This window comes from Cimex lectularius, unplaced genomic scaffold, assembly GCF_000648675.2.
Source record: "Cimex lectularius strain Harlan isolate CLEC.00 unplaced genomic scaffold, Clec_2.1 scaffold273, whole genome shotgun sequence".
Classification (NCBI taxonomy): Eukaryota; Metazoa; Arthropoda; class Insecta; order Hemiptera; family Cimicidae; genus Cimex; species Cimex lectularius.
Genome location: NW_019392859.1, coordinates 330,573 through 357,069, shown reverse-complemented (window position 1 = coordinate 357,069; position 26,497 = coordinate 330,573). Strand labels below are relative to the sequence as shown.

The following is a 26,497-nucleotide window of genomic DNA, read 5'->3' as shown; positions in this document are numbered from 1 at the left end:
AAATTAAAATAAAATAATACAAAATAAGTATCTTTTCTATATTTAAAAATGAACAATACTGATTAAGGCCTTTTTATAAAAAATTAAGAAAACAAAAAAACATTGTGCCGGCAATAATAAAGAAAATCAATTGACAAAGGTGAACAAATGAAAATAAAATGTTCTCTGGACAAGCGATTACCCTGCAGCTCGTTGAAAGCCCAAGGCAAGTAGTTGTCGAACTTGTATGAAGCCGGTTGTGCAGTCCGACGTCCAGAAAGATCTCTTCCCTCCGTAAAAAAAGCCGCTGAATCCTGAAAACGTCCACTTGTCGTCCCCGGGGAATAAAAACGAGAGGGCAAACCACAAAAAAAGACAAGCCACCTGTCTCGTCGCCACGCGTTCCTCCTCTGCCGGAGCCGCCGCGCATCAAGCGAACTCTCGTGCACTCGCGCTCCAATTTGAAAGTGGTTATAATATATACATATATATATATATATATATATATATTTATATACTCATAATATTATAATCAAAAATTGTTTATAAACTATCAAAAATTGAAATAATAAAAATCCAACGGAAAATAGTTAAGTAGCAAGGACGAACACAATATTGCTAAAAGGATGTTTCTTTCAATATCCTGTAAAATATTCATCCTCTTGCTTTATTTCGTTTCGGAAGGCTTCTACTCCACACCATCCTAAATGGAAGGCTGGCAATCCATTTTTGCAGCTTCTTGTAGTAAAGGATATTTCTTTTTCTGTGCCATCTTATGTTCGAGTTTTTTTTATGAAGATTGTCTATCCGTTTATATCTTTCTGTTTTGTACCGTTTTATTCATAAGGAGATCTATATAAACATATTTAATATAAATATGCTGAGCTGGATGGTGTGCCTGAGTTTTGATTCCTATTTATGGTTGTTCTTAAAATTTATTATATGTGTTAACAATGCAATTTTATTTTTATTATCGGTCCCTTCTGAATGTCCTGATTACACAGGACCACACAGTGTAACGGTTAACGAAAAAAAACTAGGTAAAAGGTGGGCAAATCTAGGTACATAAAAGCCCCAAATAGCTACCACCGAAGAAAACGACTATGCTTACCATTGGAAATGAAATATAAGGAAAAGCTAAGAAAAAGAGCTGATACACACTCCAACAACACAAAACTTGGTAGGCACTACATATTTTACGTATAGAACAAAGTTTTAGGTTTATTAATATTTTTCACGCCAAAAATAAGACATTAGAAAAGAAAATGTTTATAACTTAATACTACAAAAACAATTATTGAGTAAAAAAAATTCAAAAACTTTTTGTCCCGTTTAATACTGAGTATTTCCACCTCTGGCACGATTCATGTCCGTTAAATGACTTTGCAGTTTGCATTCTGTGGAAAAGTTTTCTGGTTTTCCTGAGGCATTCTTTCCCGTTCATCAAGAATAGCCGTTTCCAACCCTTCTAGGGTTATAGGACTGGGTTTCGTCGTCGTCGTCGGACTCGTCGCTTAAGTTGCCTCCAAATGTGTTTGATTAGGTTTTATTTCTGGACTTCGAGCTGGCCACATCAAGCAATTAATTCCAACCTCATTCAGGTAGTCATCCACAGTACGTTCTCTATGGGGCCTGGCATTTTTGTAATAGCAAAAATCTCTCACGATTTGGGGGGCATATGGCACTACATGTTCTTCGCTTATGTCTTGCAAGTACCACTGTGAAGTTAGAGATTTTCCTAGCAGAGCAACCAATTTGGTCTATTGTCTCTCTTGTTCGTAGACCTTAGTAGGTCCTGCCCTGGCCTTCGAGTGTGAAACACAGTTTCTCTAAAGTGCCGAAGAACCCTTCCTATTGTAGAGTGATTTACACTCAGTCTCCTGGCGACTTCGTGCTGACAGTATGCTTCCACTAATAATGTTATGACCCTGATGCTGTCATACTCCTTCAAATCTCTAACTCGATACATTGAAAAATGTTTAAGAATAAGAAAGAAGAAAAGAGATCGGCAAGACCATAGGCCTAGATCCTACAATTAAGATAACTTTATCAAACATAGACCCGATAATTTCAGAATGGGTCCACACAAAACAAAAGGAGAAATGAACGAATTCTAGCAATACAGGACATAGTAACCTCATGGTTGAAAAACAATCACAAAAACTGGCAAACACATTGTTACAGTAGACAAAGCAAAGCTCAGGGGAGTTGATAGAGCTACATTGCGGTCACCGGCATCTGTAAAAACACCTGCTCTACAAGGGTATATTTAATGATGAATTCAATTGTATGTTATAAATGAGGAGCAAGAAACTGCTTCGAATGCGAAGCAACCGTCCAATCGAGACATGACCGGGGGTATTAAAATGTCCCGGGAAAAGAATTGCAGAAATGTCAGCCAATGACCTACTAATTCTTAAAAGAAGGATCGGGTCAATTGAACTGAACTACTACACCAAGAAAACTACAATAACCAAAAAGGCTGCAGCATTTGGGGATTACCAAACCAACATTTTCTGGAATGTTACTCATCATCATTATCAAAATTGGAAGACAGTCGACCATTTCAGATAGTTTAAACATTATTTATTAATCCATATATAATTTAGTGGTCATAATCGACGATATAGATTATTTCAATTAATTATGATTTTTATCTAAAGTCTTGGTTGAGATGAAAAAGTTTCATGAGCGGGATTCGAACTCACGAACTTCGGCCCAATACGCCGCCGCTCTAACCACTTGAGCTATCGTGATAATGCTATCGTGCTTTTTCAATGTTTTTTTTTTGGTTTTCCCCAAAAATGAAGTCGTGGGTTCGAATCCCTCTCGTGACACTAACTTTTTTCAACTTAACGAAGACCTTAGATAAAAATAATAATTAATTGAAATTATTTATTAAATCCATTATATTTAGTGGTCTATTGACCAAATTACTTCTTTCAATTAAATAATCTTTTTACGTAAGGTTTTGGTTAAAATGAAAAATGTCAAAATGGAGGGAAAATTCGAAAGGTTGTAGGTTGTGGTGGGGAGTTGGTGTCCAAGTGGATCGAAGTCACGATAGCTCGTGGTTAGAGCAGCGGCGTATTGTGCCGAAGTTCGAGGGTTCGAATCTCGCTCGTGGTACTGTCTTTTTCATTTCAACCAAAACTTTACGTAAAGAGATTAATTAATTGAAATAATTATTTATTAAGTTGTTTCAAATATTGCATGAGAATTTTGCAAATTGAAAATTAGAAAACAAATTTAATAAATTTCATTTACAACGCTCGCTTGAAGTTATAGTCAAATAGCTTTTTACATTTTTTTCGTTGAACTTTTAGGAACTTAAAACTTTGTATTGAGTAACACATTCAACTGACTTAAACCTCACATTGAAGCGCTTTGAAATTCGTTTTATGTCGTACATTTAATTGCTTAAAACTTTGTTTTAAGCCTCTTAGTTTTATATCCTTTTATCTTATACCATTGAGAGACGAAGTTCGTGTTTAACAGTTAATTGAAGTCTATGAAGGGGAAGTCTCACGTTATTCTCTTCATATATTAATTGGCTTAGGGGCTGAATGCACTCCAATTTGGAAAATTGTGGTAGAAGGCCCCTTGTGGCAAGATTTAATTACCCGGTAATTAACCTGGGTAAAAGTGGTGAAATTAGATGATTACGTGTTCCGGGTCCATCATCGGTTGTCGGCCTTTAGTTCTCCAACTTCTAGAAGGGTTCGTTAAGAATCCAAAGAGCCCTTTTGTTTTCAGTTCCCAGGTTTCAGACAGCCTTACTAGAGTTTTCATTCTTCCTCCAGCTTTGTTTTCTATCTCAAAATTTCAACATTTTTTCACGTAGAGTAAAACGCCGGGCTTAATAGCCACGATTTTCTCCTCTCTATTGTTTTACTCCTTTTCTTTTAAAGCATGAAGTCTTTAAACATAATTTAATAAAAGGAGTTAGCGTTAAGGTTTCTTATCCTTTTAGTAATGCCGAAGTAAGAAAGATTCATCTTCAACTTCTTTAAACTTCAAGAACTACAAGAAACTTTATTTAACAAGCATAATATCTTTTCTTTACAAGCTTGGTACCGGTCCACTTGCTAACTTAACAAAAATCACTTGTTAACGAAACAATACACCATTATAACAACAAAAAAATTTCCCCATATAAATTTTCGAAATATTTCGTTGTACAACCAATAAATATTTTATAGTTGTTTCATATATATGGGGAATTTCAATTTAATTTCAAATGTCTCACTCAAGAGCGTAATGTCGAAACGCATTTCAGTAATTCAACAATCCCGCGACTGAAGACGTGCCCTTTATGTGACGCAATGAGGGTGGGTTGTGTACATGATAAATATTTTGATGGTCATTTCATATAAACGTGGAATTTCAAGTCATAATTCAGTCTTAAAACAATAATAAGCAGACCTCAAATTCTCAACACATTCAACAAATGCAATATCATCAAATTTTTTTTCAAACCTTTCATCACGCACCCTTCCAAGTAATCCTCCCCTACGGCTGAGGCATCATGACATCGCGACCTCTGTTTTCTTATTATGTGTTGTATATAATTTTTCTTTTTCATTTTATTTTGTGTATATTATAAAATTTACTTAATCATAGCAATTGGAGCATGTTTAAATGAAAAAAGAATTTTGACACATAAAATTGGGTTACAATTGCATTTTTCAAATAATAATTATATGCAAAATAACAAAAACAAATGTTTCTCTTTAAAAAAAAGTTCATTTATTTGTAAAATTTGGAGATATATCGCTCCGACAGATTTCACTTATTTAATTATTCTTATTAATTAACTTATTAAATTTATTATTAATATGAATGAAAAATATATTAATTATTTAAGTTAAACGCTTAATGGATTAGTTTTGAGACCATTTTCGCCAAAGCGGATAAAATTGTACTATGATATCATCAGCGAGTTTGATGAATAGTACGATAAATCATGATTGTTCAATAAACGTACCTGTCAACAGCTATTGCGACTAGGTGCAGGATTGATGCTGTGCAACAGAGCACGTCTGATAACGTCCACATGTCGCACAGTTCCGGCCCCAGGATCCAACTCTGGTTTATCTGAAAGGAAAATATCGCGTTGATTAGCCGAGGAAGCGTTCGTAAAACGGAAAATTGAATCTTTTTTGGGGCAGATCATTTATGTAGGAAATGCATGCATTATAATTCACCGTCAGAGTAATCGGCTGGCCCTTTTCCAGCCCATCCGTTTACCACTGTTATCGCACATCCGTTGAGACGTTAAAGATGCCGCTGTCGGAAAAACGAAGAATTTATAGCAGGATACCGTTTGGCTCATGTTTTGGTTGCTCGGAATAGATGGCTTTTCTTTTTTTAGGGGGGCTTTTCGACACTTATATTTCAATGTGGGACGTGGTTAACAGGTTGCTAGCATACAACGAAGAAGTTATAAAATTTATTAAAATAATATTAGGTTTTTAAAATTTTGTTCTTTCTTTGTTCTAATTTTTCTTTTAAACGCACACACATGGACGCACAGAACTGTATAGTTAATATTAGCTTTAATGAGTGATATGTAGCGACCGTTAATTAACAATTATTTTTGTTTTTAAGGCGCAATTGTCAATTTCTTACCATCAAAATGTTTAACACTCCTCACAAAATTAGTATACAAGTATGTATTTTAAATAGCTTTTTATAATATATATATTCAAAATTTATCATTTACAAATTTTTGACGCATTACACCTTTCGTTTTATACATGGTGAGTTTAACTCCTGTTCCTCCCTATACTTGTTTTTTTATTGGTTTTTTTTCAAAAACCCCTAGACATGCATTTCCTGTAGTTTCTCGCGAACCAAACAAATACATTTTTAAAGATAATCTAGCTCGCAGCTTTTTTAAACATTTTTCAGCATGAAACCATCGTTATTTAATCTATATCATACTTTACAGCTACCTCCATTTTACATATTCCATCATATATTTAAACTACTATCTTTGTTACGTATTTTCCACACATTTTGTATGACACGAGGAAGAGGAAATTACATGTATTACAAGTATTCTCGTGTTCTGAAATCACCATTTCGTTGCTAGCGTAAAACGGGGTAATTCAGATAACATCGCTAAACACAAGACCACAGACATCCATTACCGCATAAACAGCAAGTGGTTAAAACAACCCTCAGGTTACCCGTAATTACTAAACTACTACCAAGAGAAACGGACGTACAAGCAAGTTACTGATTCACATAATACACATAAATCGTAATTAACATAAATTATAAGGATATATTATATATAAGGATTATATAGACGGGAATAATTGGGGAAAAGAAAGCCAAATTGTTGAAGAATTAGACTATGTAGAAATATTTGATGTGAGGAATGTAATGACTGTTTTATATGTTATATGTTTTATGGGAGGTGATGATATATCATATAAAAATGTTTTTTCTATCCCTACTTCCTTCCTGACCTTTTCAAAATCCAACGTATGTAAACATAAAACATCAGTATTTTACTGGGACTCTCAACACAACACACAATAATGACACATCTACACAGAAAACAAACACTTTGAGTGAGTACAAATACTTTGATTGAGTCTAAAATTTCTATCATTGTGTAAATTCATTTATTTACATCCTACATGTATTTGCATAACTTAAACAATGTTTATAAATCCCAGGCCCTGAAGATGATCTCAGTAAAGATCGAAACGTTAGCACGATAAAGAAAATGTTTTTCTAAACCTACTTCACACCAGACCGCATCTCACCATCTCCAAATAATCATTATGTAGTGAAATTGAAAGAATATTTACGATCGGAAAATGAATATAATAATGAACATTATCTATTGAGGTATGGAGATAGTAATGTGCCAATTAGCATCTTTGTGTAACAAATCAGTTGAATTCGACAGTCTTGTGTTTGGCTCACCACCATCAATCCACTACTCAGCCCGTTCGTTCGAGAGGATTGTTCTCTCTGAATCGGAATATTAGATTTTTACGAAACGAATTCTCCCAATTGTGCCCTTGATTTAATAGGGAGAAAGTTGAGCAGAAGGTGTCTTCAACCCTCCCCCTCTTTCTTCGGCGAGATGTTTTAACTGGGGGCGTAAAACCCGTTTTCGACGAGACCCGCTGAATCTTGAATATCACAGGGTTGTGAAAACTGGGTGGATCAAGATAAAGACGTGGCCCCTACAATAGCATCCTCCTATCTTACCCGTTGCAGCAGTTAGAGTTTCGAACATCAAGTGGGACGAAAAGATAATGCTCGAGGACTTTATCGGCGGGCGCCTGTATATTGTACGAGGGCCCGGTTGAAAAATGTCAATCCGCCTTCACTGACGAGGCACCCCTGTACAATTTTTCCTCTTGTCGTTAAAGAAGAGAAAAATTATGATAGCGGACATTTTTAAACGGACCCTAGATGTTTATAAGGGTTGCTATCTTCAGAGCTTGAAATAGATATACCAATGTCGAGATATCTAAGCCACTGAAAGTGTCTTTATTCAAATATTGTTATAAAAAAAATGCATTTTTTAAACCAGTTACTATCAATAAAGTTTTTATCAAAAATATCTATATACGTAGCTATGATATTAGATAGAGAGGGAGAGAGAGAGAGAGAGAGAGAGAGTGAGAGGGAGAGAGAGTGAGAGAGAGAGAGAAAAATAAAGAGAGAGAGAGGGATAGATAGAGAGCGAGAGAACGAGAGAGAGAGTGAGAGAGAGAGAGTGAGAGAGAGAGACAGGTTTTTAGTGTGGGATAAAAAAAAAAAGAATCGAATTAAAAAATGTCTGGAATACGTAGTTTTATAAAATTTATCGGTACTAAACATTCAAAAATTAATTTATCAGAAACAATTTTTTTTACGTTTTAGGGCCAGCAAACTGCAATGGTCATCGCTAGCCTTTTCTTCCTTAGCTTTACATTTCTTTTCTTATCTTTCTCGCGTATTAATACGACTTTTTTTCTGTTTCTCCAGGAGAGATTCGATTTTTATGGTACAACAGTAACTAACTTTCTCTTTTCTTTGTCCTATTGCTACCCTCTTTGTAGCTCAGAGCTTCGTAAATTGTGGATAAAATAAGACAAATAACAAAAAACATATACGCAGAAACAAGATAAAAACATGGTAGTCTGGTTAGCATTCACTCTACCCCAGAATACTCGATATTCCTCGGGGTAATTGAGGATAAAACCCTCCCATTGACGCTAATAAAAATTACATTCGCACATTTATTCATTCTACCCCAGAGTACTTGATCTTCCGCGGGGTTATGGGATAAGCTACCTTTCACGGTTAAAATTGCACTCACACACATTCATTCACACTAACCTAGATTATTCGATATTCCTCGGGGTATTTGGGGTGGATAAGCCCCTCCATTCACGCTAATAAATTACACTCACACACATTCATTCACACTATCCCAAAGTACTCGATATTTGTCGGAGTATTTAGAGGATAAGCCCCTCCAGTCACGCAAATAAATGCATTCATTCCAATAAATGACGACACAAATATCCTATACAATTAAAAATATTTATGGCCTGCGATATAGGAACAGCGATCTGTGCGTGCTGCTCAAGGCCGCGCATAGGTCATTCGGGATGTCGTATTTCTTTCTTTGCTTACTTAGTTATTTGTAATCCGGCATTATATGCTCTATCCTGATAACTTCTCCACTTAATATTAAATGACGCATTGTGTGTATTGTTTTCAATGATATTTTTGTTAATCCAATGCTTTTCTGTTTTTGAAATAACTATTTTTTTATTATTAATTGCTTATTATTTGAATTAATCTGGCAGTCAACAGAAACAGATATAATTATGTGGTACAATTAAATGCAAAACAGTACTATAATATGGCATTGGTGTGTAGTGCAAATTTAATCTCAATATAAATTGGTAAGATTTAAACTGCCACCTTTGGATAGCCATAAAATACTTCTAGATTAAAATAATTTACGTATGTTTTAACATAATAATACCCGCATTATACATGTTACGATATGTTTTAAATAATAATGCATACTACATCGTGTATGGTACATCACGGTCGGCCCTTATTATATTTATGTTAAATTGATAGATGACTCAATATGGAAGGCAGTTCAGTAATCTTAGCCCTGTCTCGTAATAAATAACCAGATAAGAGCATTATTAAAATGCTTGACTTAAAAGGTTTAATGGAGCTTAACTGCAACATAACCTCCTTTAACTATACGCACACACGCAGACACATTTGCTTGAGAAGGAGACGCCCTGAGTGACGAAGAAAAAAAACCTTTTTTTTTTTAAGGAGGCTAACCGGCTCACCACTGTTTTTCATGTCAATTTTATTCTAATAACATTTTTACGGCTGTAATTGTTTTACAGATGTAAAAATCAATAAAAAAGAAAAAATAATAACGTTTTACCAAATATTTTGAGAAGAATGATCAATAATCAATACAATAAATATAGTAATAATATACAGGGTGAATTGCTACTCGCGCTACAAACTTCTCCAGTAGATTCTTCACCCTAAAATGAACAAAAAAGTTCATATTGTCCATGGTCCGATTCTCAACCATTTCAGAGTAATTTCGCTTTTTATCGATTTTGAAAGATATCACGTCCTGGCGTCGGAAAATCGTGATATCTTTTAATCTAAACATTTCTCTTAAAATCTATAAGCACCGTTGAAATCCCCGTTAATTTTTAGAGAGAATCAAAATCATAATTCCATTGAAATTTTTTAATTTAATTTAATGCCCATTTAGTATGTAATGCTTAAGAAGTTTACAAACAGCTAGAAGGTCAAGGAAGAAAGACCCAAACGTTTTGCCACCTTCATCTTCTTATTGAAAAATTAACGGGGATTTCAACGGTGCTTATAGATTTTAAGAGAAATGTTTAGATTAAAAGATATCACGATTTTCCGACGCCAGGACGTGATATCTTTCAAAATCGATAAAAAGCGAAATTACTCTGAAATGGTTGAGAATCGGACCATGGTCAATATGAACTTTTTTGTTCATTTTAGGGTCAAGAATCTACTGGTGAAGTTTGTAGCACGAGTAGCAAGTCACTCTCAAACATTAGCAATCCTTGAACCACCATTTTTTCTCTTTTTGTCATCAACATCTTGGTCTCACAACCACTAAATAAGAAAATGACGAGTGCGTTGGAAGCGTTATTAAATCAGGTAGTTTTCCTCAAATTTGCTGCCTTCTGAGACTAAAATTAGAAACTCTGGATTACTTTATACACTTTCCGATTTACACAATTTTCCACTCTTTTTGTAGTTCTGGCTGAAATAAAACACAAAAAATTAGCCCAAACATTTTGCCACCGTCATCTTCTTATTGAAAAATTAACGGGAATTTCAACGGTGCTATTAGATTTTCAGAGAAATGTTTAGATTAAAAGATATCACGATTTTCCGACGCCAGGACGTGATATCTTTCAAAATCGATAAAAAGCGAAATTACTCTGAAATGGTTGAGAATCGGACCATGGACAATATGAACTTTTTTGTTCATTTTAGGGTGAAGAATCTACTGGAGAAGTTTGTAGCACGAGTAGCAATTCACCCTGTATATATTGGCCATTTACGTTTTAGTTATTGAAAGAAAAATATTCAAGATAGTTACATTTTTGTTTTATTAGCTGAAATAATTCAGGATTTACTGACGTGGGTAATGTTATGAGTCAAGTACAGCAAACGTGGCCGCTTCATTTAACGCTAGCCATTTTCCACCGATAGCTATTTAGTTCAAGTATGATGTAATTAGCCGTTTTGTTCTCAGGAAGTGGTTTACTGGATCCCACTAAGTACACAGCGTAATGTTCTTTGGGTAAAGTTTGACCTTAGAAGTGGTCAAGGAGGTTCATTTTGGCTTTAATCTTTATCTTTGATTAAGTTTATTGTTGTACAAGATCAACTATTTTTCCGTTAAGACAAACTAAACTATTTGCAATATTGACGTAAATTCATTTTTGCCATTGTTGAATAAGCCTCAGGGAACGATATATGTTACGTTCATAAATCCTGGTCTAAAAACTCTCCGTCTTACGTTCTTATCTCTGGTAAGTTTTTAATAACGCTATAACTTGAGACATCAGGGTGTTTATAAGTTAGTTGGTTTAATTGTTGGGTGAAACGCGCCAGTTCCGTTAAGAGGTTTTAGCCGAAGGGAGATGGAACGGGGGTCGGGAATGGCTCAAGGGTTAGATGGCTTAATCCAACCCCCTGAGAGGTGGGACTACTGCAAGTGGAGTGGTTATTAAGACTAGATCAAACAACAGTGCCACGGCCAACCTCACTCTCCACAATGGCTGTCACCGTTATCTACCACCTTTGTCTAAACCGGCTGTCCTTCTCTTTCCCTTTACTATTTCCCATATCCTCATCGCCGTCTGTTTCTGAAGGTAATTTCAACTTGTTTCACTTCCTAAAGAAAAGTCTTCCGTCGAGACAAAAACGCCTGCTGGAATCAAGTGGGTCTGCAATTTACATACTTAAATAGTACTTAACAACAACTATTTGAATAAAGAGATTTATTTCCGTAAAGATAATAAAAAATATATTTATTATAATACAATACATAAAAACACTTAGTAGAGATTTCTCTGTCAGCAAAGTCGATTGAGCCAATTACGATGTTAAAATAAACTTATTTTTTACTTCATTAATTTTTTCAATGATTCAATTAATTTTACCAATAAATTCAATTACTTTTTACCAGCAGGTTGTATTTCAATGTATGATTGTGGCATTATGGGTGCTATAAACGGTGTCCTTAGATTGTTCGGCTGAATTTCTCTTAAACGCTATCGAAAAAACAAAACATATTTAATATTTTTAGTCTATTTTCAAATGTTTACCTTTCTTTGGAGAAAAATTATTCAAAGTACCTGGGCCCAGTACAACTTCAAAATTTCAAATGCGACCCTATACATCTTGACATATCATTTAAAAGATTTTTCACACTGAAAACAATGGTTGAATCGGATTTTAAATTGGTCAAAAAATGACAAAGTTATGTTAAAAAGTTTGAAGAACGCGTTCGGTACGTTTCGGTGTTAATTCCAATAATTAATGCTTTTTCACTAAAGTAAAACATTAATTGCGTTTAATGTTTACATTCAGTCATTGTTTGAAGAATTCGCATTATGAGAGCAAATCTTAATTCCTGGAAGTAAATAAATTTTACGATGGATTTTTGAACAATTTTTACAAACATTAGTAGATGATGTTTCTCTGCAACAACGACAACGAATGATTCTCCAGCTTGATGGATGGATGCCCCGAACACAATCTTTGTAGGTGAGACGTTATTTGACTCGTCACTTCGGGGTTCGGTGGATAGGATCTCATGGTCCGATGTGTTGGCCTCCTCGGTCACCCGATTTAACTCCACTTGAGTATTTTCTGTGGGGCCATTAAAAAAAACAACAGTGTTTACACCAATATAGCCAATATAACCCAGCAACCTCGGTTGAAGAGCTGCGGCAAAGGATACAAAATGCTTGTCAATCCATCTCCCCTGACTCTTTCGCTCTGAACACCGGTGAACAGAGGTTAAAAATAGTAAACCTTTGTACGTAAATCTTTACGCAAGGCAGGTAGTTCGAACATGAAATTTGGTTAATGAATATCTAACCAAATGACTTTTTTTACAAACTTTTTGACATAACTTTGTCATTTTTTGACCATTTTAAAATCCGATTCAAGCATTGTTTTCAGGGTGAAAAATCTTTTATAATGATTTGTCAGGATGAGTAGGTTCGTATTTGAAATGTTGATGTTGAACTGGGTACGCTGAATAATTTTTCTTCAAAGAATTCAACATGAAAAGTCGTGAAAGTGTTTTATAATGTACAAACATTCAGATCCTGCATTTTTACCCTAAAACGTGATGGTATTCCACGTTAGCCTTTTATCTATGTATACGTGATTATAGAAAGAGATATACGATGTAGAATGATGCTGGGTCGTCTTGTATAATTTAAGAGAGGTAGAAGAATTTTTTAAATCCATTTGCCCCATTTCCCTCCTTACTAGTTAAAATTCCTTCATCGTACTACCTGTTCTGAAAATGAACTACATAATTATGTCCTTCTCTAAATGATAAATTAAAAAAAAAGAAGCACTGTTTTATAGAATGTTCTTCATTTAGTTCTCATTCAAGTTATCATTATAATTCACTAGTTCAATTAGTAATAAGAATAACAGATTTTTTTACCCTATCCAACACTCCCCCCCCCCCGAAAGACCATATACTGGACCACGCCACAGTAAAAACTGGTTGTGAAACATAAAAAGAGGGAAATGTTAGCTTATCTTCCTCCTCGGGCCTTGCCTTATGAATGTGAGGTTGGAGGACGGTACGGGGATTTATTTGCCTTGAATTTAATTTATATCCTAAGATAATGGGGTTTCCCTTGCTGTTTCCTCCTATCATTTTTTTAAAATTATTTTTTTACGATTTTGACTAGCATGATAACAATGTTTACAAAATTGAGAAGGGAAAACTAGCCCGGATTAACTTTATGTGAACGTATGAAATCTATTATACCGTTAATTAAACAAATGTATATACATGAATAAATAAATAAATATGCTCTCTACATTTGATGGCCAAGAATTTTCAAGCTTAATGTCTAAAGGGCTTGGAAACGGTTTTGATCCTGAACAATTTCGGTTAAATTTGGGGGTCAATTGTTGCGGAAGATTGTTTTTAGATCTTCTCTTTCCCTTTCAAAAAGTCTACAAGAGAGTGTTTTGTGGCGCACGTCATCATTGGTATTGCATTTGGGGTATAAAGGGCTGTTGGACCTTTTTATGTTAAAGAGGTGTGCCATTCGGAGACATCCACTTCGCTCGTGCGCTCTCCTCAATGTTTGGGAAATATTCATAGGTGCTGGTTTCCCATCGTTTTGCCTCGCAGTGTCTGACCAATTTTTAATAAGTGCAGAGAGCTGTCTTTTTGGGAGGATCCTTATCCTTTCTAACTCGTGTACGCGTTATAGGTTTGGTCGTTGTCCCATTTTAATTTTCCTTGACGTAACAATTCTTTGAAGGACTATGTCGATCGGCCAGGCGTAGGCGATTATTTGGTGGGCATGTGTTGATGTTGTCCTTTAAGCGGGGAACACACTTACCCGATGCTACCCGACACAAGCACACGTCGCGTACAGTCCACAGCGTTTATCACAATAATCACTATCACAATCGCAACGCATCTTTTGTTCTTAATGCACTATTTTGAGGGAAACCTTGTAATAAATTATTAGTTAGATTTTATGAGCATTGCCATCTAATAAATTGTTTGTTAAACTTAATTGTTTTAAATAAAGTTACTCCTAGCCATCATAATTAAACAATGTTTATAAAAACTTATGAATTTTTGATCTCGTTTAATTTGGTTTACATTAAAATAACATGTTGTAATTAATATAACTACAAAATTACATGTGCTTAGTTTGAAATAAACTACAAAAAATATGAGTGTCCTGGTCTGATGCTACCGGACGAAAATGGTGTAATTTTACGAGCAAAACTATGAAATAAATTGTTAATTAAATTTTATGAGCAAAACCGAGTAATAAATTGTTCCAATTTTAGTATATGTACCGCCGAAGCGAGTACAATAAATTGTTAGTTAAATTCATTATATCAAAAAATTGTATTCCGGTGTTTTGATTAATCTTCTACCAAACCATTAAAAGAATTTTTTAAATAAAAACTAATTAATTTTTAATCATAGTTAATTTGGTTTATATTAAAATAAGTATGTTGTAATTGATATAACGACAATAATACATGTAGTTTGAATAAAACTATGAGTTTCCGGTTCTTTTGTCTACGACTGTACTCGATGCGACCCGACAAAAATCTGGACAAAGAGAGTCTGGTAGGTTAGCGTTGGGGTAGCGTACGGGGGTAATACATTCTTAACCTGAAGGGGAACGTAGTGAACGCATGTTCGAAACTTGGTGATAAAATGATATATTAAAAAACACGGTTTTTTAATTGATCCTCTTTTTGGTCAAAGGTTTTCTCATTTTAACTGTAACGATACGACATTTATATTAATGACCTTTCAACATGAGTTAGGGCGGGATTTCACTAATTAAAACAACGCCGCCAGTTTCAGTTGTTGAACACAAGTGGCTTTAATAGACGTTATACTTTTGATATTATTTTACGTTTTCGCAATTGTGCTTATTGCGGTTTGGTTTTTGTACAAAAGCCGTTGTAAATGAAAAAAATGGTCTACATACATAAACTCATATAAAATTGATTACAACAGGCCTAATTTTTGAAAATAGACAAAATAATATAATGTCCAATACCTACCATATTACGATCTGAATACACTGGCAGGCAAAAAAATCACACCCACTTGTAATAAATTGATTTGTATATTTTTTATATATTAATCAAAGTTTCAAGTATTTTAACGTTTAATAATTGAGTCTTTGTCTAAGGAAAAAATGTAAATTGCTAAGGAAAATGAAAAATAAAAAAAGGATGAACAGATAAAATTTGTTTTTGATTTTTAATTACCATTTCAATATCGCGTATTTTCTCTTCTTACCTTAATTACATCTCGAAGAAGTCTCGCATACTTTCTACCATTCTGGAAATGTCGTTTTGCTGGAGGTTAGCCCTTTCTTCACGATGTTGAAGGTTTGTAGGGCATTATCGTGCATTAGAATAGGATTGTCGCTGATTTCAACGAGGATAGGCAACGCATGATGTTCCAAAATTTCATCCACATAGGAAGTGTCCGTCAAAGACCCTCCACGAATACAACATTCAATTCTGTGCGACTCTCCATTGAAATTCCTGCCCACACCATCACTGAGCTATGTTGAGAAGGTTGGATATGGGAAATATTACAGGTTTCGAACTTTTTCATTTTGCCTCCTCTTACATTCTTTCACGCCAATCTGGAGATCGAAGAGCAAATCTACACTCGTCCGTAAAACGTACAGCAGACCAATCGTCTAAAGACCAATGGCTGTGTTCTCGAGCAAATACGAGCCGAGCAACTCTGTGTGTTCTGGTCCTCTTACGGGGCGAAAAGTCATCAATCCATACTGATTTAATCTTCTTCGAGTAGTGCGTTTAGAAATTTCGGCACCACGAACTTTCTGGAGAAGATGAATCACTTCAACAATAGTAAGGTGCCAGTTTCGCATAATTCTCAAAGTCAAAAAACGGTCATCCCGTCCTGATAGACCCTAGGTTGTCCAAACGGGGGCCTTCTACGGAAGCTGGGTCCTATCGAAAAGTCTAACGTCGTCTCGCAGTTTCGTAGCGAACTCCGATGGCAATAGCCTCATACCTGATGGAACGTCCATCATCAATAAGTGCCACACCACGCGCAACATCCTCAGCAATAAGTGAAATTTTTATGTTGAATAATTGAAAATAAGAAAACATAGATGAAAACTAAATATCTTTTTGCTTCAGAAATCCAATGAAATTGAATAAACATTTTAAATTACATAAAAAGTAAACATTGAAAAATCCTTTATCCTTGTTTCGGATTAACGATTAAGTCTGTTTACCTCTAATTCATATTGCCAATTTAAAATATAGCATATACAAATATTTATTAGTAAAAAATGAGACAAATTAAGGACAGAATTTTCTTTTATCGAGGAAATGAAAAAAAAATCAATTGGGTGAAATTTTTAGCCTGTCTCAGTGTATTTTTATGGTTCTGTCTTGAAAGGTGTCTATAATCTATCAATTACATATTCTGTGGAATCCTAAAAATGCCGTTGTTTGTTTAAAAATGAAAAATTTATATTTTTCATGAATTAAGGTTTTCATTTTTACATAGAAGCACGGCAGTGAGACAAAATCTTTATGAGTTCCAAACAATTATTTATTTCCGTGGATATTTTTATATAATATTTATGATTATATATGAATCAAAATCAACTTTTTTATTACTCAATACTTTGAAGATGTATTTGATCTAAATATTAGTACTTTCTTGATTATTTTAGTCAAAAATAACTCTTAGTCTCGCAAAATCTATGTGCCAGAATCAATTCTGTTATTTTTGTTTTAAGCTTTTCCATCCACGTTATAATAAAAAAAACTTCTTGTTCAAAGTGCGACACCTCTTATTCATACCTTTGTTAGGGTAGGTCTCTGGGAGTTTACTAATCTACAAGTAGTTAGTAGTTCCGATTAGGATCTTGTTTGTGAATCGCACCGCGCTGCTCTGGCTAATTGTTTTCGGTTTCCTCCCAAAGCATGCCATTATATTAAATAAAATTTTAATTGTCTCATTTTGCATTTCTGTGAGTTCTTCTTGATACTGCATATTTGAATATCAGACAAATCCACTAACATTGACTGCATCAACCAAGTTCGAAAATCATTTTTTTTTTCAAATAAAAAAAATCTTTCCTTTAAATCAGCGGATAAAATTTTTTGGTGATGGACAATAATATGTATAGCGGTATAATTCACTTCACATTTTTGGAGCCAATGAAACTTTTCAAATTTTTTTTTATATGACTTGCAATAAATTTATGAAACCATATCTCTTCGCTTTTGCATCAACAACAGTTTTATTTATTCCTTGAAGTTGTTTATTTAATAGTTTATTTATTAATAGTTTTGTTGATTGATGGGGCTAATTTATTGGGTTCCGTGCCAAAATGAATCGAGTGGGTCCTATTGATTCATAAACAAGAATGAGAGAGAGAGAGAGAGAGAGAGAGAGAGAGAGAGAGAGTGAGAGAGACAGAGACAGAGAGAGACAGAGAGCGAGAGAGAGAGAGAGAGAGAGATTGAATTTATGTCTCACTTGGTCTTCATTTTGTTTTTTGTACAAAAACTTGCAGAGACGATCAAAATTTGGCACTAGCATTAATAGTAATGATACATTTTATAACTAAATTTAGTATTTCATTTATAACAGGCGAAAGTCTTTAGCTACCAGCTACTCAGTGAATTACACAGTGCCTAAGAAACATTTTTTATTCACATCTTTAATCTATTTAAAGAAGCCATTTTTCTTCCCTATCATATTAGGAGCAACATCTGAAGCACAAAAGTTATATTTTTCATTGATACGTTCTTAATATCTAAGTAATTTTTTAGTTTACGAAAAAGTTGTGCTTTCTAAAGATTTTCATAACAACATTTCTTCAGCAAAATCCCATTTATCAATAAACTTAACCAGTGCTTACTTCTGGAGGGATTGAAATGACCACAAACAAAAAAAGTCTACTATCTGCCCACTTAAAAAATACATTACAATTGCAATTACATAAAATATATACATTTATTATTACAAAAAGTTTAATTATTTATCAAGCTTAATTATTCTTAAATTATTATGAAGCTTAATTATTCATAAATGATTTTATTTTACAAAAAATTTATCAATGGATTTATTAATTCATTTTCGTGATAAAAAAAGGTTATTTTAAAAAGGAACGCGTAGAAATGTACTTCCTATCAGAGTACTGAAGTAGAAAAAAACTTCAAATGGTATGGATGGTAGATCTCGTTTACTCAAAATATTTATTCAAAACATCGGAAACGTATACGCCACTTCTTGTGAATGGGCCCCGATTTCGTCACTTTTTTTTAAGTTGAAATTTTCCGTTTTTTAATATTTTTATTTCGCCTTTCTATCTCCTCAAACCTATATGTGAATATATCATTTTACACCATTTTTATATAGATTGCAATAAAGATATAGTAAAAGGTATCAAAGTTTATCAATAACCAAAAAAATATCAGAAAACCAAATATTTTTTAAAGTAAACTAGGCCGTAATTTTATTTTCCTGAAAATAATATGAAATTTAGGTTTAGCATCTCTACGGACCTCTAAATATAAATTGTTATTTTGTGTATTTTGTTACAGAAATATTTTCTATATTTTAATGGTACGCTATTAAAAATCTACATTCCTCTTCTTTCAAATGTTTTGTTTGAAGTTAAAATCCTTTCAGCCATTTTTGAACTATAGCTGTTTCAATCAGATATTCCGATAACGACTTTTAAAAATCGGAAAAAATTTATGGTTCAAAAAATCGCCAAATGTAAACTCAAACAAAAATTAATGTTTAAGCTTCTTTAGAAGTGCTAAAACGAAATTTCATATTAGTTACGCGAAAACAAAAATTATCACTTATTTTACTTAAAAGATATCTAATTTTTAGAAAGTTTTGGATTATTGATAAACTTTAATAGCATATACTATATTTTTATCTACTTAAAAAGTGCTGTAAACATATATATTTACATTTGATTTTATTTGAGCAAAGAGAAAGAGGAAATAACAATATTAAAAAACGGAAAATTTCAACATTCAATTTTTTTTTCACACTTTCACGAGAAGTGACATATACATGTCAGATATTTTGGAATGTAGAATCACGAAAAATTTTGTCCAAATCCGAGGCCCACACCTGGTCGTCCTTTTGTAAGTTAAACTCATAAATATTATGGTAAAAAACATCAATTTTAATATTGTATGTTTTAATAAGTGTATGTTTATATTTTTTGACCGTTTAAATCAATAATCTGTTTAAACGTCCTGATTGGTGAAATATTCATGAAAAGCTTGATGAACTGATACACTAATTTTTTTTTTCAATTCGGCATATCTCTGATTTTTTGTATAAAATTATAATATTAAGGCTGATATCAATCACGTCAAGGTAATAAGTGCAGATGTACGTATTTTTTAAAGTATTATTCTTTACTGATTGAAATGGAATTTATTCAATTTTAAATCAATGTTTGGGCATACTTTTAAGCTTTGTAATGCATCTGTTAGAACAATTTTCGTGTTAGTTTTCTGGGTTTTAGAAGAGTAGATGCTATGATACAAGATTTGATCACAAAGTTGTCGACTTGGATATTGCCTCCTTCATCGCCCCTGCCAAAAACACACGATCAAGTCCCGGAACCGTTCCATCAACGTCACTTAATATCACTTTCTGCCTCGAATGGAAATTGATAGGCTTTTCGCCATGGAAAGCGTTTTTTATTGAGCACTTCGGGTTCTAATTAAAAAAAGCGTTTTTTACACTGGAATTAGGGTGGCTGGGGGTTGTTAATTAGGGATTATAGACCGATATTGTTTCAGCGGTTTAGGTGAATGGCTCAAAGGCGGTTGATGCGGTTCTTGTCTGAGACACGTACAATGCCTATAGCACTTGTGTATGCCAAGTCTGCTTGTTCCCATCTGAAGATGATTAATACCATCCAGCTGTAGGGCGGGGCATATGCCCGTGGGCGCTGATTTATGCCTGGCGGTTTCAAAGCTTCTCTCAATTAGCCGGTCGATGTTCCTGCCATCAATGAAGTCAACTCAGCGGAAGACCCTTTTGAAACCCTCCCAGAATAGACGTCTGACAGAGGATGAAGTGAATTTGATTCCACTAGAAAGTCATAGAGTGTTTAAAAATATTTATTTGAATAACAAGAAAGAAAGATAAAAAATAAATTATATTTTCCATATTTTATCTATTATTTAACTCTATTTTCTCGATGCCGATTTTCTTGGCTTGTATCTTTCTTCGATTATTGTTATTGTATATCACTCACACTCATGCTATCTCGCCTTCTCTCTCTCTCTCTCTCTTCTCTATCTTTCACTCTTTCTCTATTCCCTCTCTCTCTCTTCTCTATCTTTCACTCTTCCCCCCGCTCTCTTATCTTATATCTCTCTTATATCTTTGTTAATCGTCCTTAAATTACCATATGTAGAAATCTGAGGTGGAAGAGTTGAATTACGTACAAGAATTGAATCGAACATATCCTGGAACACCAGCAAATACCCTACATGATTTAAAACAATATATATTTGCCCACAGATGAAATCAGTTTAAATCAATGTAAAGAGATATATTTCATTAATTATATCACATATGTTTTACAATATCAAGAGTGACTTGAATTTTGCATTCAAATTAAATAAAATATAAACAACTTCAAAGGTGTTCTGATATGTGTATAAGATGTTTTGAAAGATATTTCTTGAACTTTTCAGATTTCTTATCTCATTTCTTGTATTGCTTGAGTTTCGTAGAGCCTGGATGAATCTATCTTTCTTGATTGACCCTGATTTTAGTGTGAGTCCTGAGTTTCTCTGAAGCGCCAAAGAAGTGCTGCATCCTTCCTCTAATAATGTTATGACCCTCACGCTCTCCTAGGCACTCAAATGTCTTACTGGACCCATTGAAAAACATTTAAGAATAAAAATAATTTCAAATGAAATCCATGAAGGAAAAAGATTGCAAATAGGGTTATATACGTACGTACGCACATGTGTAAATACGTAATTANATATAATATAATTTTAAGACAGTCTAATTGTTCAGTTTTGGAAAGGGTGTGTGTGTGTTTTTAAAAAAATTATATCAGAAACACCCCAAGAAATAATAGTTAACAATAATTATTTATAAACGCCTTTATTTTTCATAGTCTGTCTGTCCGCCTCTCCCGTTGTCTATGTAACACTGGTGGCTACCATTATATCAATTAACGTGATACTACTGACCCGTATCCGATACCCTCAGAGAACGACACGAAGTACGAAAATTGTAAAAAAGAGTGTAAGAGATCGATTCATTTTTTGATTTGTTTTGTATGTAAGAAATATGAGCATACATATATACACATATACACAACACTAATTCTAATATAAATTAACATTTTTGGTATTTATCTGAATCCAGCGGTATTATATTTATTAAACTATTTTTCAATTACATCTCCAGTTTTGTCCGAAAACAGTCATCTAATTTTTAACATATTATTTATACAGTCTTCTTAAATAAATATAAATTCCCATGTTCAAAAGTTAGTTTGTAATAAGAAGATTAACTTCTCGGATAGCAGGGGGAAGGAAGTACAGGGAAATCTGAATAGGGGCAAAAAAGTACGTGCCTCTTTGGAAAAGGAGGAGTGACAGCTATTAGCAGTTAAGTGAGACTTATCGGAACAATATCCTCAGGGCTCTACAGGTCCTGGCTTGGCTCCAACCTCTGTACATGGGGCAAAATAAGTATGCGGGGATAAAGAAATTTTATGTTCATCCTTGGGGCCGAATTTCCTTATCTGTAACTTTCCCCGAGGCAGAATGTTCAATGGAAAGATATTAAACTGAATGAACCTGCAATCATGACATAAATATAATAAAATCAAGAAAGAAAAGTTGAGAACTGACTTTTGAAAATATTCAACTTACAGTATTATAGATTGATATCATCATCTGATTACAACCGACATCATGATCAAAATAGAATAAACGAAACATAGAAACGTTTGTCAACTGTTTATTAAAGAATGTGAGAACTGAACAATCCAGCTAAATCAATCAAAGATGTTATTCAGTGGTATTAAAGAAATGTTAAAGCAAAAGCACCACCATTGGACCTTTAATGTTTTGTCAAATTTTTCTGTTTGCATATTTAACAAAGACAAAAATAATATTCGTAAATCATAACCGTGTAAATAACTTTCCGAGCGGGTTGTTTCTATAAAACGTTCACCTTTTCACGATGTGAAACCGCATAGCATTCCATGTTTTGCACAGGGCATTCCTAGCTGAGGAGGGTATTAAATTTACCGGTGCTTACGAATGTCCCAGACTGGCTGGGATTTTTATGAAGACAATAAACTACTTTACTGCTTTTTGCCTTGATACTCGTGCTGAGTTAGGACCAACTTGGGATAACCATTTCAGTCAAAAGTGGTAATTGTTTTTATAAAAATTTGAAGTAAATGTTTTATGCTGTCATGTTTTTGACAGTTTAAAAAATTATACTAGGAAGTTTAGTTGCATAAACTTCGAGTTTCTGTGCAAATGTGATGTTTATGCACATTATTGTGCACATGTCGCCAGCATTACACAACTTGTGTAAGGTTTTAGTTCGAAATTGCTGGGAAATAAGGCATAAGTTTTATTTTATTTACGCAGTTCCATGATAATTGTTTAGGGAGGACCGAAGCTTCTTTGTCTATCTATAAATGGATAAATAATTGGCTTATAAAAAATTTGTATGACCTTATAATCTATCTATCCATATATCTACCTATGTACTACTATCTATCCACCTACCTATCAATCATTCTCTTTCCTTTTGAGAATGAGGAGTGAATTACTATGAATTAATGATCAATGCACAACGAAAACGGTATTATTAAATCCACAAACTTTAGTTTATACTAAGAAAAAAAGGAATTTTTCTCATTCATTAGAATTATTATTTGCATATTAATTCATGTGAAATACTAATTAAAACTTTATTATTCGATAACAACACACTACAGTTGTAAATAGCAGATATAGATGAAGCGGTGTTGTTATCTGGGAGCCCGAACTCATAGGTCTGGAGGGTAGAGAAAAGGCGGACGAGGAGGCTAAGACCCGAAAGTACCAATCTCCGTACTTAACTATCGCGATCTCAGACGCTAAAAACGCAATGGAAAATTGACTCGTAGAAAAAGGGACATCCACACCCGATTAAGGATAGACCATTGGAGGTTGGCTACCATGTCCTACCTAATTAAAGGATGCAATTCTTGGCTACATATAGAGAGAACGTAGGAATGCCACCCGATCGAGAAATTTGCGTTAGCACTGCAGCGATTATCTTCGTTCTGATATGACGACTGATATTATTGAGTACTCTAGTGTATGGTGAGAGTGAATGTATTTATTAGCGTGAATGTGTCGTGTGAGAGGACCTATGGGAGAATACTGAGTACCTAATCGACCCAAAATTAAGTTAGATGTACAATAGGTGAAAATGGTGATTGTACTCCAAATAAGAAAGAATGTATTTAAGAGTGTGAATGGGTTTGGTTTTAGGCAGTGAATACGTTGAGGGCTGAAATGACCTAGATGTTGGTAGCCCCTGTAGCTAGGCAGAATACATACGACCGAGGGTTGATTCTGGATTTTCAACATCGGGGTAGGTGATTCTCGAGTCTTGACGGTAGTTTATACAAAGCTCAACTTTGTACACGCATGCATGTATATACAGTCGCTGATTTGCGCTTATATAAATCAGTAATTAGATATAGATGAGTAGAGAGAAAAGTAGGTAATTGGAAATTAGAAGAGATTGCAACCTAGTAGTTAACTTCTACCCTAATACAAAACTTATTAAAGACAATATTAAGTTGAAGTGACGATAAATCAAATGAAATAGAAGGTGTCCTTTTTAGATGAACCGGCTAAATTTCTCTTGAACCAACGACAGGTGAGACGTTATTTGAATCGTCACTTCGGGCATAGGTAGATAGGACCTCATGGCCCGATCTGTTGGCCTACTCGGTCACTCCACTTGACTATTTTCTGTGGAGCCATTTAAAAAATAGTGCCTTCGCCAATCATAACCCAGCTACCTCAGTTTAAGAACTGCGGCAAAGTGTAGAAAATGCTTGTTAATCCATCTACCTGACACTTTCTCTCTGAGCACCGGTAAAGATTGGTTAAAAAGAGCAAATCTTTACATCTTTTCTCAAGACAGGCAGTTCGAACATGAAATGTGATTAATAAATAGCTAACCAAATTTTTATTCCAAACTTTTTACCATAACTTTGTAATTTTTTAATTGAAAATCCGTTTGCACAATTGTTTTCAGCGTAAAACATCCTTTGAAATAATGTACCAGTATGTAAAAGGTCGTATTTGAAATTTTGAACTGGTCCTGAGGTACCGTGCATAATTTTTCTACAAAAAAGATAAAAAGTTTAAACTATTGAAACTAGACTAAAACATATTAAACACGTATTTTTTAAAATTTTGCAATGTTGTGAAAAAAAAGTAAATGAAAAATAATAGAAAAGTAATTTCGTGGATAGATGAATAAGATTCACATGAATAATTTTTTAAATATGTACATTTGCAATAATACAAACAGTACAACACCTATTTCCCTTGTTAAGGAAGTGTAATACAAGGCGTGATAAAACTGATAGGATAGCTCGCATTTTCTATTTTCCAGCGAACCCAATAAAGGAACGAGTAGAACGACATGCCAGAAGACTTAAATAAAGTTGGGCCATAGCCGGATTAAATGAATCAGAACTAATAATATTGAAAATAAGTAGGCCGGAAATGACAAACTTTGATTTTACTGCTGGAATCAGTTCTTCGGAAACATTTGAATGATATATACTTTACTTGAAGAAAATTGAGGTTGTAAACCTTTATTCGTCCAAGTCAAATGCAGTTCAGATTCATATAAATAATATTTTGTTTAATATAGTTAAATGAAATAAATATAAAAAATAATAACAGTTTATGCTATATTTGTTTAATTTTAATGGGATACGCATTAATTCATTCAATTTATTAGCGAATAAAATCATATTCATGAACAAAACACAAATATAATTTTTTTAAGAACATTTACTTCCTCAATCACACATCTTTTAAACTTTGTATCAACATATTGTTTTCTTTCATTTGCTTGTGTTTACCCGTTCTTAGTTTCTACTTTGTTTCGATTTTTAATTACCTTTGCTATTATCTCTATCTCGTTATGTTTTTTAAGTCTCCTTCATCAAGCTATCGTCCCTTCAATTTGAGTGTGAAAGCCACTTAATTTTTCTATCTATATTTAAATAATTTTAAATAAATTTTTCTATCAATATTTATCTGTTTATCATCTACTTGCTTGTACTCCTACATTAATTGTTCTCTTTGTAGCCCTTAATTATCCTATATAATTCTTTAGTTTTTCTGACTTTTTATCATAATATCGTTCTATCTATATTTTTCTCTCTCTAGATATATGTATCTAACCTTCCATCTATCTACGTACCTATCTACTTATCTAATTATCTGTCTATCTATTTATCTACGTATCTCGCCTCTCTATCTTTATCTCTCATTATTCCAAACTTCACTAGTGTCCTAATTTTACTTTTTGTCTTACTTTTTTTAAAATAATTCTTTTATTTTCTGCCTTTTTTATCCTTTATTTTTGTACTTATATTTTCCTCTCTATATCTGTATCTATATCTATCATATTCTATCTATCAATAAACCTTATTCCTTTTTGCTTTTATTTCCCTCTTTAATAATAGTTGGATAGAAAATGTCGAAATTTTACTTTTTTCCAATTTTTAACTAACATCTATCTATATTTATTTCATTATATACATATTTATAGGTCTTTTTATCTACCAATTAACCAATCTATTTCTCTTTTTTTCTTAGTTCCTCATTTCTATTAGATCATTCAATCTGTTAGTTTTTCTTTTTTCTAGCGTTTTATGCATAAGTTTACAATGTGAGCCCAAGCATTAATACAGTTATCAAATAGGTTAGGAAGGGCAATACTAATTATGATGCTCGCAGTTGGCCTGCGTGTGAAGCATGTGACTAAAACTAAAAATTCAAAAATAAATAAAAATGTTTTAAAAAAATTGCCCCCTTTAACCGAATTATTCCACTTTGGCCCGAATTACGTCTGTTAAATGGTGAAGACTCC

General features: G+C 33.6%; 1 protein-coding gene across 2 annotated transcripts in view; it reads right to left on the bottom strand.

Moving 5' to 3' along the window:
- The window catches only part of LOC106668446 (5-hydroxytryptamine receptor-like), a 335,670-nt gene that overhangs the window by 12,213 nt on the left and 296,960 nt on the right, over positions 1-26,497 (bottom strand). For both annotated transcript variants that reach the window (XM_014397223.2, XM_024228775.1), the window contains one exon: positions 4,967-5,076. In XM_014397223.2, the coding sequence (XP_014252709.1) occupies positions 4,967-5,076 (110 nt within the window). The remainder of the gene's footprint in view (positions 1-4,966; positions 5,077-26,497) is intronic.